Source organism: Carica papaya, chromosome 3 (genome assembly GCF_054855325.1).
Source record: "Carica papaya isolate Zhongbai chromosome 3, ASM5485532v1, whole genome shotgun sequence".
Classification (NCBI taxonomy): domain Eukaryota; kingdom Viridiplantae; phylum Streptophyta; class Magnoliopsida; order Brassicales; family Caricaceae; genus Carica; species Carica papaya.
Window position 1 is genome coordinate 16,516,704 of NC_142311.1, and position 17,044 is coordinate 16,533,747.

At 35.1% G+C, this 17,044-nt stretch overlaps 1 protein-coding gene across 4 annotated transcripts in view; it reads right to left on the reverse strand.

Moving 5' to 3' along the window:
• Positions 1-16,083, reverse strand: part of LOC110822593 (SH3 domain-containing protein) — a 39,641-nt gene extending 23,558 nt beyond the window's left edge. Inside the window, exons 1-5 of one of the 4 annotated variants that reach the window (XM_088216140.1) lie at positions 15,938-16,083; positions 15,553-15,831; positions 4,656-4,769; positions 4,454-4,523; positions 4,229-4,377 (exon numbers count right to left, since the gene is read on the reverse strand). In XM_088216140.1, coding sequence (XP_088072266.1) covers positions 4,229-4,377; positions 4,454-4,523; positions 4,656-4,769; positions 15,553-15,612 — 393 coding nt within the window. In that variant the 5' untranslated portion in view covers positions 15,613-15,831; positions 15,938-16,083. Of the gene's footprint in view, positions 1-4,228; positions 4,378-4,453; positions 4,524-4,655; positions 4,770-15,552 lie in introns of all 4 variants that reach the window. The other 3 variants (XM_088216139.1, XM_088216141.1, XM_088216142.1) reach the window with 3 other exon arrangements.
• Positions 16,084-17,044: the final 961 nt, after the last annotated feature.

Consider the following 17,044-nt stretch of genomic DNA (forward strand, 5'->3'; position numbering starts at 1 on the left):
TTATAAGAAAAGGAGAGAATCAATGAGAAAAATATGACGGAGAAAAAAGAAGGAATACTCGCAAGAATGATAAAAGCAGATAGACCTTTCCATTAAATACTCCTACCGAAAATCTGGTAAGAATCCAATAGAAAATCTGACAAAATCTAAACAGCATGGAAATGTTACAATGGTAGAAAAACCCTAGCCGACTGAGGTGTAAAGAAAACCCAAATCGAGTGTGGGTCAAGACCCCTTTTATTCCCTCTTAACGCTACTTGCCACGTCAGCTTACACCTGCCCACCTTCTGTATACCAACAAAGGCCTTTCTACTCTGCTTAGCTTTCTCGTGAGCCCAAGCCGTGACAGTTCCTTCTCCTTGAGAAAAAACCTTGTCCTCAAGATTTATATATGGCAATTATTGTTTCAAATACTAAGCATCTTCCCAGGTATTCTCACTGTCTTCAAGGCCTTTCCATTTCACTAGAAATTTTTCCATCTGTTTTCCTTTCTAGTATATTGTTCTCTTTTGCAAATTGACTTCAAGTTCAATCAATAAACTTCCATTACCTGTCAGTGTTAGCCATCTTTTCAAGGTACTTCTGCTTCCGTGAAATGTATTTTTTTTAGTAAGGATACATGGAAAAACAGAGTATGTCCTTGCTTGTTCTGGTAACTTAAGCCAAGAAGCCACCAGACTTGTTTTGCCTTCCACCTCAGAAGGGCCATAGAATCTTGGGGATAACTTATAATTCCTTCTTCCTTCTAGAGATTGTTGTCTGTATGGCTGTAATGTGAGAAACACCAAGCCCTTTTCCTCAAATTGTCTCTTAATCCTGTGCAAATCAGCATACTGATTCATCCTATTCTGGGCTTTTGCCAACTGCTGCTTGAGTAACACACTCATCCACTGTCTCTCTTCTAGAAAAATTTCCAGCTTGGCCGATGGGATCCCGATCTCCATGATGTCAACAAAATGTGGTGGATGATACGCATACAATGCCTGGAATGGAGATATTTTGATGCTGAGTGGTGGGTGATGTTATACCATCATTCAACAATTGCTACCCCATCGGGACCATGCATTCAAATTTTTGTGAGTTGTGCATCAAAGATGACTCCAAACATTGATTGTGTCTCTCTTTCTACCTATCAGTTTGTAGATGGTATGAAGCTTAAATGCAAGGTAGTTCCCAAAAGGCTCATGAGTTCCCTCCAAAACAAACTTGTGAATACCTTATCACGATCTGAAACTATCACCTTAGGAGTGCCATATAGTTTATGAACATTGTTGAGGAAAGTTGGGTAACCTTGGAAGCAGTAAACTGATGTTTCAGAGCTATAAAGTGGGCATAGTTAGTAAAATGGTCCAGCACCACCATGATAGTCTCATTATCCCTAGATTTCATTAGTTGCTCAACTAAATGCATGGATATATGTGACCAAGCTTGATTTGGGAGGAGTAACTGTCGTAGTAACCCGCGTAGAGGTACTTTTTTCTGTTTTACTTCTCTAACAGATCTCACACCTCAGCATGCGCTCAACCAGCTTCTTCATGCCAGGCCAGAGAAAATGTTTTCTGAGTAGCTTATAAGTGCCTCTGATTCTAGAATGGCTTCCTAAAGTTGTCATGATACCCTTGTATCAATTTTTACCTTAATTCTTCCAATGCACCTATTACCAATCTCTCCTTGTACCTTAGTATACGCACCTTACAGGGTTGGGTATCTGTCTTTACCATTAGTTCTGCCGTCATTCCCCTATGAAGGGATCTCATTGATAGGTTGCCATCACTTCAGAAAGCCAGGATGGTGAACTGACTGCAGCCACTGCATACAGATTAATCCCTTCTCCTTCTTTCTGATTTTCACAATCCCTTCTGGATAGTGCATCTACTACTTTATTCTCTATTCACTTTTTATACTTTATGGAATAATTTAACCCCAAGAGTTTGACAATTCCTCTTTGCTGTAGCATAAAAGTAACCTTTGTCCAACATATGTTTGATGTTTTCCTGATCTGTTTTGATGATGAATGAAGCTCCCTCAAGGTAATGTTTCCATTTGCTTACCGCGTACAAGATGGCTAGTAACTCCTCATATATTGGCAGCATCTGATTTCTTTTGCAAAAAACTTTGCTGATGTAGGCAATTGGTTGATTTTCCCGCATAAGTACTGCTCCTATTCCCATCCCACAAGCATCAGCTTCCAATATAAATTACTTGAAGAAATCAGATAAATGCAACACTGGTACTTCAGTCATTGCCTTCTTCAGTAGCTGAGATGCCTCTTTTGATTCTTCCATCCACCTGAAAGCATCCTTCTTTAACATGTCAAGGGCTTGTTGATGACATCATTGTTCCATACAAACTTCCGGTAACAACCCGTGAGTCCCAAAAACCGTCTTAGGTCTTTAATTGACGTAGGAAGAGGCCAGGATAGCGCTGCTTCAACTTTTTGGGGATTGGCTCTGACTCCTTACTTGGAGATAATGTGTTCTTAAATATTCAATCCCCTCTTGGGTAAAACAACATTTGGACCTCTTAGCATAAAGTCAGTGCTGCCTGAGTAACGTAAACACCATTTCTAGATGTTGTTTATGTTGTTCCATAGAAGAGCTATACACCAGAATGTTGTCAAAGAATACAAGGAGAAACACCCTTAAATATGCCTCGAAGATATTATTCATGAGGGATTGAAAAGTGGTTGGTGCATCAGTCAAACCGAAAGGCATAACACGGAACTCATAGAGCTCATAATGTCTTTGAAAGGCTATTTCATAGCTATTCTCCTCCTTCACACAAATTTGGTGGTACCCAGACCTTAAGTCAATCTTGAAATATACTGTTGCTCCATGCAACTCATCAAGAAGATAGAAGTGGAAACTTGTCCTTAATAATTATGTTAAGTTCTTTATAATCAACATAAAACCTCCAAGTATCATCCTTTTTCTTCAATAACAGCAACTGGGATGCAAATGGAGAATGGCTCATGCTCATTATTGAAACATCTAGCATTTTCTTCCCTTGTTGATCAATCTCCTTTTTCTAGAAGTGCGGGTACTGGCAGGATCTTAAGTTGATAGGGGAGTTGCCAGCCACAAGAGGTATGGCATGGTCCAAGGTTCTAGATGGTAGCAACCATTCAGGCTCTTCAAAAGCATCTCGAAATGATTGCAAAACTTGGCCATCTGGCTGCTTTTTTTATAGTTGCATCTTCCAAAGCAAGGCTGTGCACAATTCTTCCATGGACCACAGGCAATAAACTCTAACCGTACTTTGGCCGCCTCCCCTTTTAAGTATTTTGTTGAGCCTCTTACCTGTCAATTTAATTAACCTATCTGGAACCTTTACCTCGTGTAATGTTTTGAGGTTTTGCAAAATCAAATGTTATGGGATAATACATCCTCATCCAGTCCATCCATTGAATCAAGTCATAACCGCCCAACTGAATAACTCTGAAGTTGTAATAAAATACACAATTCTGCATTTTACATTGAACCCCAACGCACTCTTCTTCACTAGTCACCTTATGACCATTTGCCATGACAACTGCAAGAGGCCTGTCGTGTATAACCTGTTTTTTAGTCCTTCTGCCACCGAAGACTCCTTAAAGGTGTAAGAACTTCTGCTATCTGAAAATATCATGACGGTCCTCTTTTATCCTCAAGAGTCTCCTGGTTCTCTTCTTCCATGTTTTCTTCCTTCTTCTCCTCGACTTTCTCCCAATATTCCTCCGCGCCCACGACTGTTTTGACCTTACATTAGTACCCTGAGAAGTACCTCTCTCCACACCGGTAACACAAGTTACTGCACCTACCTTCCTGCTGGTCGTGGGTTGTAGCTTTTTGGTTTCTTGGTTGTAGTTACTCTTTGGTGATCATTTTGAAAGGTTGGGTGTGTATGGGAAGAATTTTTGGGACTGGTTGGTGAGTAATGAGCTTTGGGGTTTAGGTCAGAGAAAATGGGTGACCAGCTAGTTGATGGCAATTCATTGCCTCAACAGATTGCTCTTGCCATAAGACTAACTCAAAACTCAACCATAATTCTTTTTTTAATAATTCTCTCTTCAAATTTTGCTCATTTTCTCAGACATGTAAGCAGAAAATTTGCAACAAAAGGAGTCCCTTCCTCTCCCTAGATTTCTTTCTCCTATTAGACAATTAAATCAAAGTTTGATATTTCATACATTTCAAGAACATGTTAAATATTTTAAACATGATATAAATAAAGAAGTCTGGAAAATCACCTGTTCAGCAAGAACACCGAGCAAGGATGCCCTCTCATCTTCCATTGATTTATGCGAAGTTCCAAATTGAAGAGAAGCCCTTGCAAGAGGAGATTGAATGCTTTGATTCTCAACTCCATATTTTTTACAATCTTCGGCTAACTTTCTTGCTAAAATAGTAAAGTTGAAATTCACATAACCGACCAAATGAAACCAAAATATTACTAATAGGAGAATTACACTCACATATTTCCATCAGCTTTGAGCTTGTAGCAATAAAACCTTCAATTCCACGAACAATATTCCTCTGCAAATGCTGTGGACATAATAATTTTTAGGACTTTGTCCGCTTAAATCATCAGTTATGTATAAGGCTATAAGCTGACTTAGCATCATATTATTCATTCGTTGATCTTAAAGTTGATTGGCAAAAGCTTGATGATTCTACCTTTGCTGCCTTTGTTGAACTGTATAGATCTTGGAGCTGTTGGTGACACTGAAGTTCAGCTTCATCAATTAATACAGCTTCATTACCAAAATGACCCAAATGCTTCAAAACAGCCTACAAGACAATGATAGTTTAAACTTCACATGGTGAAAAAATATTAAGGTCCACATTTAGTTTTCATTCAGTATTAATTTGTAAAGTTTAAATTGTTTTTTACGTCAGCCACCTCCATTCTCACTTTGAATCCTTTGAGGTGGAATTTTTCGATTCTTATCTCCCACCTCAAAAAAGGAACTGTCAACCCCACTTGAAAAAGACATAGTTAGAATGTAAGATCTATTTGATTTATCTCCTAATTTTTTCATTTTATTTCAATTGATAGAACAAGATTTTTAAATGAACAGAGAACAATCAGATGGAATGCCTTAACCATAAATTCATTTCCATAATGAAGTAGACAAATACTGTCTTAGAACAAAAATATAACATCCTCATCCAATGCAAATATGTAAATAATATTCTTTAAGCTTTCCCTCTGAGCAAATCTAAGTTACTGGATTATTTCTCCCACATAGCAACTCATGTTACACTTTCCATCAAAAGATCTCTCCTCTACTGAGGATCCTTTTTTGTCAGCATTTGCAAATTAATGCATATGTGCCTAGCACATCTGGAGAGAGTTATTTCTTCACAAATTAAATCAATCATGAACTTACTAGAAAGAAGTCTTCTTAACTTCAATAGACTCTTCAAGAACTCTCTACATTCTTTTCAAGTATTCATATTTCTCTATGTTGGAAGCATGTAAGGTTAGCATATGATGTGCCATCATTCATAGTTGCTTAAACCCTATCAAAATTATGTGGTTAAACCAATTAAGTTTTTAGCACAACTCCTACAGACATGTAAGTTTTCCAAAGAAAACAAAAGAGAGAGCACAATCCATAAAAGAGAAGACAATTCCTACAGTAGCAACAATCTCAATCATAGAGTGGGACCATACAAGCAAGTAATCCACCAGCTGCCATGAATATGTTTAGCAACAACAAGAGGAAAAATGAACCCACAACAGAACCCAATAGCAATACAACCCTCTTATTCCAAACAACCAACAGACCTCCAAAACCGCCACAAAAAGGAAAAAACACTCATTCCTGAAATCTAGAGTTCCATGGGATTCTAACCAAAGACACTTCCTACCATAGGAACAATCTCAATCCTGATAGTGGGACCATACAAGCAAGTAATCCACAAGGCGCTACGAATATATTTAGCAATAATAAGAGAAAACATTGAACCCACAATAGAACCCAATAGCAATATGTTATGCACGCATTTGTAGGGTTTAAATATGGAAGACAAGACAACGACTGAATAGGAGGGTAAAGTTCAATTAAATATAGAATTCTAATTAGTATTAAATTTTTAAATAGTTGGAATCCTATTTACTTTTTCTTTATGAAATTTCTATCTACTTCAATATGATTCGTTATGTCATGTTGCACGATATTACAAGCAATGTCAATGGCAGACTTTTAAAAAAAAAATAGAAATGATAATATATTCAAGAATGGCAAACATGTTGTTACAAAAATTATTTATTTTCCCATCCTATTTGATCCTTAAATCTTCCAAAATTATCTAAAATCACAATGATTCACACACTCTTTGTGTCATCACTTTGAACTCTATCTCTACACTTAATCTAGCAACCACATTTTCTTTCTTACTCTCCAGGTCACAAAATTGCCTTCAAGGAATATATAATAACTTGCAGTAAACTATCTATCAACTAGCAAGACTGTGTAATCTACTTCGGTCTATGCCTGAAGAACTAATCCAATATTCTTTCTCAATAGAATTCCTTTGCCAAGATTAGTCTTTCGATGATGCAATATATTGTAGACTTCATGAAGTTAAACATCTTTAGGACTATGTATAAATTAGATAATCATACTCATGGCGTATGCAATGTCTAGTCTTCTATGAGCAAGATATATAATTGTTCCCACCAGTCTTTGGTACATTTCTATGTCTATAGCTAGATCTTCATTTGCCTCTCCTGGTTTGTGATTTTGCTCAATTGGTGAAGAGACAAGTGTAAATGTTAACATTCTTGCCTCTCTTAGGAGATCGATAACATAATTTTACTATGAAATAAAGGTGTCTTCACTCAAAGGGGCTGCTTCACTTCTTAGATAGTACTTAAGTCTTCCAAGTTCTACTAACTCAAGCTCTCTGACTAGGTATCTTCTCAATGCTTTCCTTATATTTATCATTATTTTCTATCACAATTATGTCATCAATATAAATCAAAAGAAGCATTACCCCCATTGAATTCGAGTGTTTTATAAAGAATGTATGATCTTCTTTACTTTTAATACCCAATGGCAAATATTACTTGAAAAATCTTTCAAACTGAGCCCTTGGTAATTGCTTCACACTATATTGTGCTTTCTTTAATCTACACTCCATATCATCTCTTAGTTTTCTTTAGAAAGCTAAGAGAGATCTTCATATATATTGCTTCCTCCAAATTAGCATGAATAAAAGCTTATACGAATCTAGGTGGCACAAATCACAACTCATGGTCGGGACACAATTCAATCTCACATGAGAGATCACATGAGCTTCAAAACTCACGGGCACAAAGAGAATCATAATTACTTTTGACTAGAATATTTTGTTGTTTAATTAGAATAGTAATTTCATTCTCTGTACGAAAAAATTCTCTATATATATCTCATATGTAATAATATAAAGGATTTAAAAAATAAATGAGAATATTTTTCCTCTAAAAATCAATATAGTATTAGAGCCAAAATAAGGTTGATTTAGGGTTCTAATTTCAAAATTTTTTCCAAATCCTAAAAGAACAAAATATGTTAAGTTGGTGACCGTCTCTAAAGCGCGTGAGCCACACACGCTACTGCAGCAGAAGCGCGTGAGCCACATGCACCACCGGAAAACGTCTCCTCTGGCTCGAATCAGCCTTCTGGTGTGTGCACAGGAACCGGCTTGACAGATCCGACACATATTACCCTCTGTCGTGCAAACTTGACTGCATCGGGACAGATTTCGCGATCTGGCCCAAATCTGATTCCTTAGCGCACGAGCCATTTCTAGTTTCCCGATTCGACTCCTTCGCATGTGCCCGCCTCTAGTTTTGCAATATAAACGCCGATCCAGCTCCTACGCGCGCATCCACCTTCTGGTTTCACGATCTGGTGCCAATTCAGTTTCTCTGCGCAAGCCACTCCTACAATCTTTTCTTGTCCTTTTTCTGAGCACCGCCGCCTTTGCCACCATACTAGTTTGTTTCCGGTCACTACCTCCATGCTTGTAATTTATTTCCTTTCCAGCCTGACCCTATTTTTTCTAACTCTGTGGGTACTGGTTAGAAATTTTGTTTTATCCCTGTGAGATTAGCTATTGGATGTTACTCTTTCTCTTTTACTTTAAATCATGACAAAAGCAACAAATCTCTTCAAAAACTTGATCTGCAAGTTGAGTATTTGTGATATATTTGCACCAACTTGAGGAAGAGTGTTAACTAGAATATTTTGTTGTTTAATTATAATAGTAATCTCCTTCTCTATATCTAGGAATTCTCTATATATGCCTCAAGTGTAACAACATTAATTTGAGAAGTAAAGTAGAATATTTTTTTTCTCTAAAAATCAACAATTACATAAGTTTAAAGCCTCACAACCACAAAGGAAAGATTACATGAGCTTAAAGGAGAGCAAAACATAACCCAAGATGGAGTTCACTGCCTCATGACCTGAGGAGCTCACGGATTACACCTCATGAATGAAGGTCACTGCAAGGTCCATATAAGAAAAGGTCCTCACAGTTTGATCCACAAAAGAAAAAAAGATCCAATCCAAGGAGAGCAAAGTCCATATGGAGAAAAGCCTATGATGAATCCAATTCAAGATGCATTTGAGCTTTATGGAAGGAGGGAGTATCACAAGAACATGGGCAAATAAACTCAATGAAGACTTTTAAATCTACGTTAAAAGATGGATTCATGAAAAAGAAAAGTCTTAGGCTGAAATTGTAAGGCTTTGAAAGAGGGAGGCCAAGTCCTTTTAGTCCATTAGAAAGGGCGAACATTAGCTTGTCCTACAACTCAAGGACAATCGGTCATCCTACAAGTTAAAGAGTCCTCAAGTTGGTGGACTCTCGAGTATTTCAACATCTACAAAGACGGGAAGCCGATGACACTTATCCACAAGAGTATTATCAATGTACAACTCATCCAAACTGGCCATCAATAAGTCATACAACCTAGGGATACTTAGCCAAGCACAAATCTACACGGTAGCCATCAAGAGTCCTCGAGATCTTAGACTTTCAACCAAGTAATATTCTTGCCCTTCACTCCTCTTATCATGGACAGCTTTGATGGAATCATAAAGCATATTAAACATGTGGAACATCAACAATTCTTATCTTACAATGACATGGCCGATTCACTCATGAGAGATTGCTCATAGGTTTGTGTATATCTTTTTGCTACGAATCTCACTTTGTGTCTCTCTAAGGGATCATTTGACGTGTACTTTATTATAAATACTCATTTGTATCCTACAGATTTCTTTGAGGTCATTAGATAATTCCTTAGATAAAGTATTAGCAATTTGAATGGTATTCAGACCAACTAAAAAGCTTTTATATGAAGGTGCAAATGACACAAACCTTGCTAATGGATATAATGGGTGTTTAATGCATTTTCTTGTACTTTTTCTAATAGCAATAGAAAGATTAATATCATGTACTCGCTAAGGAAAAAGTTTAGGAACTACATTTGCCTCATTCTTAGGATTTGATGTGGAGTCTTAAATTTGCACAAGACCAGATTTTGGGTCTCTTTGTCTTGAATATACATGTATAAATCTCATTACATTTCTATTTATCACAACTTTAGTGTAGATGGGTAAGGATGTTGACGTAGTCTAGGGTGATTCTGTAGGTGCTATGGGTTGGACTGATACATGGATGACTGTGTTGGTGGGAAAGTCAAAAAAACAAGTCTCTACCTTTGTCTTCAAGAATGACAAGGACTCCCTCGAAAGATAGAGTAGAGTAAAAAAGGATTTCTTTTCTGACCAGAAGTAATATTGATGGGGACAAAATATTTCTGGGTATGTGAATGGTAGTACTAGTACCCTTTTTAGATTTTAAATAACCGATGAAGATACACTTAATAGCTCTTGAATCTAATTCTTCCGTATTTTGGTTATGAACATGTATAGAAGCAATGGAAGACTCCTAAAATGAGGTCATATTATTGGTTTTAGATATAGATAAAATTAAGAAAGTGCCTAAATTGGTGCTTATATTTGATTTGTCTTTAAGAAGGAAGATGCAAGAGACTCTTGTATAGTCATCACTAAAAGAGACAAACCATCATGACTCATATACATTTGGAACTATAAAGAATGCTGAGGTTTGGGGAAAAATTGAGTGAGAAGTTTAGAAAGTAAAGAAGGATAGAGAGCAAAGTACAAGGAAGAAAGAAGGAAAAGTTGTTGAAATGATTTTTTATTGATAGATTTTCAGCATACATCAGCTCCTTAAATAGAGAACAAATTAAAAGTAGTCAACATAAACATCAAATCAGATTTAATAATTATACAACTTCCAAAAACCAAATTTCCAATGACTTGCGCTGATTCAATGTAGATCCGCATATTTCTAACACTTGTTTTAATTTTCTACATATTTTCAATACTTGAATTACTTTGTTACATATTTCCAACAAGTTAAATTAATTTTTCTGGAAATCTACATCAGTCTTTATTTAAAGAAATACTCATAAGTCAACACTCATCCATAAGTTTTTCTTTGAATACACCTAACTTTGACCTTAGATCTTCAAATGTGCCTCTTGGAAGTGGCAGCTTGAGGCTATACAAGGTCTTCTTCAACTTTATACCATATCAGTCTTTCCCTCAACAACAAGCCCCTGAGGTTGTTCAATAAAAATCTCCTCTTGTATAGCAAGCTGTCAATCATTGTACTTCATAGTCTCTTCATAGGTTGTTGGTTCAATTATGGCTAAATTGCACTTTTTATAAACCTCTACTAATAACTTGGTTTTTATGCCTAGCGCGTCTGCAATTTGATCATCAAATTCTACAAAATCAAGCTGACCATTTTTAATAGGAACACTTTGGGGACTTGAAGCTGCAACAGCGGCATCTTGTATGAGCTTCTTTGCTTCAACTTGTTTCTTATCTCAATTCCATAATGTTGATTCATCAACAAGCACATTCCTACTCTTTTACATAAACTTAAAAGAGTCAACAGTCATGGTCAAATCTTTTGTGTCACAACCAGGTCAAATCATCCTCAGCAACACAAACATGTTGATTTGCATATTTCATACTAAACTCATAACTATTTTCATTTTTCTTCATGTTTGTTATTAGCACATTTGTAAGATCATAAATAAAACAATAATCATTTTTTAACAAAATGGAATAGCACTTGTTTTACATTTGAGCAATACTCAACAAATTTTATTCTAAATCAGAAATAAAGAGCACACCAATTATGAATTTGGTACCTTACTTAGTTTGAACTAGTATTGAGTCTTTTTCTTGAACTTTCACAACTGTCCTATTGTCAAATTTCACTTTAGTTCTGCAATTAACATCAATGTTACTAAACAACATACAATCCTCGGTCATATGGCTTGTGCACCCACTGTCCACATACCACAAGTCATTTTCACTCACACAAGAGGCCTCAGTCATTATAAAAAGATGATTTTCTTATTGTTCATGCTTCTCAGCAAAATAGACTTGTTGTTGCTGAAATGCTTACTGCTATTGTTGAGGCTCATTATTTTGCTATGATGTTTAATTTTTTCTCTTCTAGCACACTTTCTTTGAATGACCTTTTTGCAAATAATGCATTGTACATGCTTCCAACATTTGCTCTCAAGATAATTAAATTTACCACAACTTTCACAAGGAGGTTATTTTCCTTTTTTTGATGAATCTTCTGAACTTTGTGCCCGCTTCCCTTTATTTATTAAGAACTAACCTTCATTTTTTGAAACTGAGGTCCCAAACTTATAACTCTACCTTACTTGAAAAATATTTTTAGTGATCTCATAATTTTTTATTGAAACTCTTTGCTCCTGAGCATGTAGCTTACTGATAAGTTCAGCAACAGTAAGTTTTTCAAGATCACATATTTTTCGATCACAAATAACTTTGATTCAAACTTCTCAGGAAGGTTGATCATTATTTTTTCGTCCATTCTCTGATCATTGACTTTTCCTCCAAGCAGTCTTATTTGATTAACAAGATTCATAACTCATGTAGAATACTCTTTAATACTTTCTCCATCCTGCATTCTCAACAGCCCAAACTTTCTTTTTAGAGTCAACAATTTCACACCTCTCACTTTAGCATTTCCTGCATATTCTTCTTTCAAATAGTCTCAAAGTTTTTTTGGCTGTTTTGAAAGCCACCAACCTTGGGAATATGTCTTCAGACATAGCATAATGAAGAATTGAAAGAGTTTTAAAATTCCTCATAGACCTTATGCGTCTTGCCTAATTTGTGGTAATATGGGATTATCTGACAATGGAATTTTTACATATTCCTCCTCCACAACACTCCACATATCATAGGCAACAAGATAGGTTTCCATTCTCAATACCCAATAATCATAATTCTCTCCTATAAATATTGGTAGAGCTGCCAAGTTGGCATTTGAAGCCTTTTTTTTTTAATGAGAAACACAGTTCCTTAAAGAAATTGCGCTGATACCACTTTTGAGGCTTTAAGAAAAATTGAGTGAGAAGTTGAGAAAGTTGAGAAGGATAGAGAGCAAAGTACAAGGAAGAAAAAAGGAAATGTTGCTGGAATGATTTTTTATTGATAGATTTTCAGCATACATCAGCTCCTTATATAGAGAACAAATTAAAAGTAGTTAACATAAACATTAAATCAGATTTAATAATTATACAACTTCCAAAAACAAATTTCCAATGACTTGTGCTGATTCAATGTAGATCTGCATATTTCCAACACTTGTTTTAATTTTCTGCATATTTCCAATACTTGAATTACTTTGTTGCATATTTCCAACAAGTTTAATGAATTTTTCTGGAGATCTGCATCAGTTTTTATTCAAAGAAAGACTCATAAGTCAGACAAAAAGGTCCCTAAATATGAGTATCCATCAATTAAAACAGGTCTGAGTTTCTTTGATTGCAGATTGGAAAAAGAACACATCCATATTTTGCATATTCACACACATTATGATGAAAAGTATCAAACCCTCAATCCTTTAATCAAGAAAGAAACATAGTTTTAAAATTCCAAAAGACAGGTGCCTAAGTCTAAAATGATGAAGGCAAATAATGTCTTTGTGGATAATGAGAAAAATGACAGAGATCCTTTATTTTTTACTAAACTCCATTTACCAGATTCTTCAAGATACAAGAACTCGCTATGTTCCCTAGCACGTCCAATCTTCTTCCCCAAATCACTCTTAAAATATACAATAAGAAGGATGGAAAAGTACACAATAACTTATATCATGAGTAAGTTATTGTATGCATATGAGATCGGTGGGATTTATGGACATGGAGAACATTTATTAATTTAAGAAATGGACGGATATGAATATCTAATAGATCAGCTACGATAATGACGGAAATATTTGCAAAGGTTCTCTTTCAATTACTTGGACAAGGGGTACAAATACTAAAATTTAGTAAAAGAATTGGTCATATGATTTGTGGGTCATGAGATAAAAATCCACAAGTTCCTAATAGGTTCATCATCTAAGACAGATAATCCTTGAGATATAGAAAACTTGCCTAAGAGTGCAAGAAAGTGTGCACCATTATGCTTCTCCGATGACATGATCATTGAATTTGTTTCATCCCACAAATCAAATCTTCGATCTCCTTCCTTCAGTCTTGCTCCTAGGAGATGATTGAATTTCCCTTTTCAGAATCGGTTGATGTGAACCTACTCCGTCTGATCAGTGGTGTTGAAAAAGAATATCATTTTTATCTATTTTTGACATTTTCTTCTCCAGAATGTGCATTGGACTCCTCCTGCAAGGATCTGGCAACAGAGAGGTCCGACAAGGATCCTAGCGATTAAGGCTGGTGGAGCTACTAATAAAGGCCCATGTCAGCTGTGCGGCAATGAAGGAGCCAACAATGAAGGCTAGAGTTAACTATGCAACAATGAAGGCCATGGGAAAAAAAAAAAGAAACTTAAGAAAGTTGAGGAGACAACATATCAGGGCGACCTTAACGTGCACAGGTACACACAGAGACAATAGGTGTGCACTAGGGATACGTGCTAGAGCAACTTTAAGGAGACAAGGCTTCGAACTTTCTTTTTTAAAAAAACAACAGCGTAGGGTCCACATACCATGTACAATTTGGAGAGAGACTGAATTTCTTGTGGAACAAAGAATGAGCATATATATGGGTATATATAGAGCTTTTACGAAGGAACAAAAAATAGGAAACTAGGTACATCAAATCAAATTTCATATCCATATTTAGTGGGATTTCTTAATTGGTATGCCATAATTTCAAAAAGATTTATTTCCTAATGTTAAGATAGAATATTAAGAGATTTTCCAACCCATCTTTTTACATTTAAACATATTCCCTGGGCCATTGACATACCCAATAAGAATCTTAACTGGAAAATCAACTTCCCCTTCTAACTTTAAGGTATGCTAACCAATCAGAGCAGCTAACATTTGTTACTTTGAATTCCCCTGTCTCTCTTCCTCCCATAAGTTTCAGGAGAAATAACTAGGCCAGCTTCCCATGAGAGCCCACAATTTCCAACCTTCAATTCAGGTCATTTACAATCTCATTGGGTTCTCTAGTACTCTTAGCTTTAAACACAAAGTTCTAAGAAATTGTTGTCTTCTGCACTCACAGTCCTCTGGGACATCTAGTTTTAATGCAATAACTGACATTACCATCATAAGAGGAAAAATACCTTTGCCAAGTGTACGTTAGTAACCCACCATCTGTATCCGAAGACACACGGATATCAAATGGGATAAAAATAGTTAGACAAGGCCGGTTGGGGTAATAAACTCTACCAGGATGGATTTAAGATTGGCTTCATGGATTAAAAGGATTGTATCAACTCCACTCTCAAGTCTCAAGACACTTGCTTGGTGAAAAGTCTCATCCCTCTCATAAGTACCTTCAGAAGAATGGTCTCCCTGCACCTATTATGCAGCCCATCAAAGGCTTTGTCCCTTAACTTTTCACGCCTCACTTGTTTTTAGCTTTTAAAGACTCATTTGAATGTAAAAACTACAGAGATTGAATGTAAACCACTATGGAGTAACAAATTTAAATTGAAAAGTTAAATAGTAAAATTAGAAATCTAACGTACCTAATAAACTTAAGGAAAAACCTAATCTTTAAGAACTCCTAGGCTATGTTTGAAAAAAAAATCCAGAAATATCTTAAAATTCACCAGTAAATTCACACTTATATTAACTTTTATTTATGCCAAACATAGCCCTAAGTCTAGTTTCCAAAGTTGCTCTTGCATCACTAAGTTTAGCATGGATCAAACTGAGAATGCCTTTATAGTCAGTACATGCTCCCACACACACACACACACACACACACACACACATAATTGCTTGCATAGTGTATTTTCCAACAAAACAGCTACCCGGATGGACACACATAGCCATCTAGAAATACATGAATAACCCACTACACGGATAGACCTCTATAACTACTTCTGCGCACAAATCCATCATCATCATCATCAAAATCAAGAAATTTCTTAACAGTTGCTAATTACTTTAACAAAAACAGAACAGAATTAATTTCAGGAAAGAAGTATAATTAAGAGTTACCCACTTGCTGTTGCTTCGCGACTTGCTCCCTGAGCTTACTAGCTTGCTTCTTTATGGCTTCCATGTATAAATTTTATAGTTTTCTCCGCAACCCAACTGCAGCCTGCTAGCTCTGTAGTTGCTTCTTCCGCACGAGTCAAAAAGAGAAGAAGAAACCAAACAACTGGAATTTTTCACTTACAAAATCAATTGATAGAAGATACAAAAGATTGATGCGCTTGAAGAGAAACTCTATAATCTCAAAAGGGAGTTTCCACTTTCCTTTTCGATCCTCTTCTCTTTCCTGACAGGTAAAGAGAACAAGGCCATAAGAAAAACGATAAAAAGGACACAGGACGGAAAGTTATGATTACAGGAAGATAATGGAGTAAGTAAAGTGGGTTTTGTACAGGAAATTTTGACTCGTCTGTACAAAAATCAGTCAATTTCGGTCGGCATGGACATTTTTGTAAGACGAACAGAGTACAGATTCAAAGTAACAGTTCTTAAATTTGCTGCTGAAAAAAAAAATGGTTAGAGGAATAATTTATGTTTTGGACCGACGTTGGCAGTGTTGAATAAAATCCTGTTTATCATTTAAGAAAATATATAATTCAATAATAAAAAATTAATTCTTATATTTATAGTTAACTTGACTCTAATGATAATCACTAAATTATCCTAAGATAAACTTACTATTTCCTATATTAGAGATAATAATAGCAACCTAATAATTCTTATTGACAACATTACAATTAATAGTGAATTCATTATTTAATGACAGCTTTCATTTAATATATCAATTAATCTTTAATTTATAATAGTAATAATCGTTTTGATAATTACTAATAGCAATTTAATAATTATTTGTAATAACTTAATAATTATTAATGACAATATAACAAATATATATAACAATTTTATAGTCATTTGTTACTATTTAAATTATTATTAGTGACATGACAATTAAGAATAACTTAATACTCATAAACATTAACATGATAATCAATTTGATGTTTGGTGTATAATGATGACATATATTTGATATAATAATAATTGTTATTCTCAATTATAAATATTCTAAAACAAAATAATGATAATTTAAAATTTACTAGTGAAAACTTGAAAATCATTGTTTATCATAAGAGAAGTATTTGTAATAATTTTAGTTAGTATATATAACATAATAATTATTAACAATAATATAACAAAAAACAATAATAATATTATAGTAATTACTGATTACATTATAAGAAAAGACGATTTATATTACGTAATGACAATCTCTTATATAAATGTGGATTAACTTTTTATAATACTTTTTATTATTGAATATATATCATCATCTTGTCAAATGTTAAGTGAATTAGTTGTATAGATATCTACTACAAAAACTTATAAGTTATAAAATATGTAATTAGCCTTAATGTGTGCATAAAAGCCAAAAAGAAAACATTTAATATTCTTTGACAATGAGTTAGTGTAAATATGGGGTGTACATAAGTTATGCATAATAT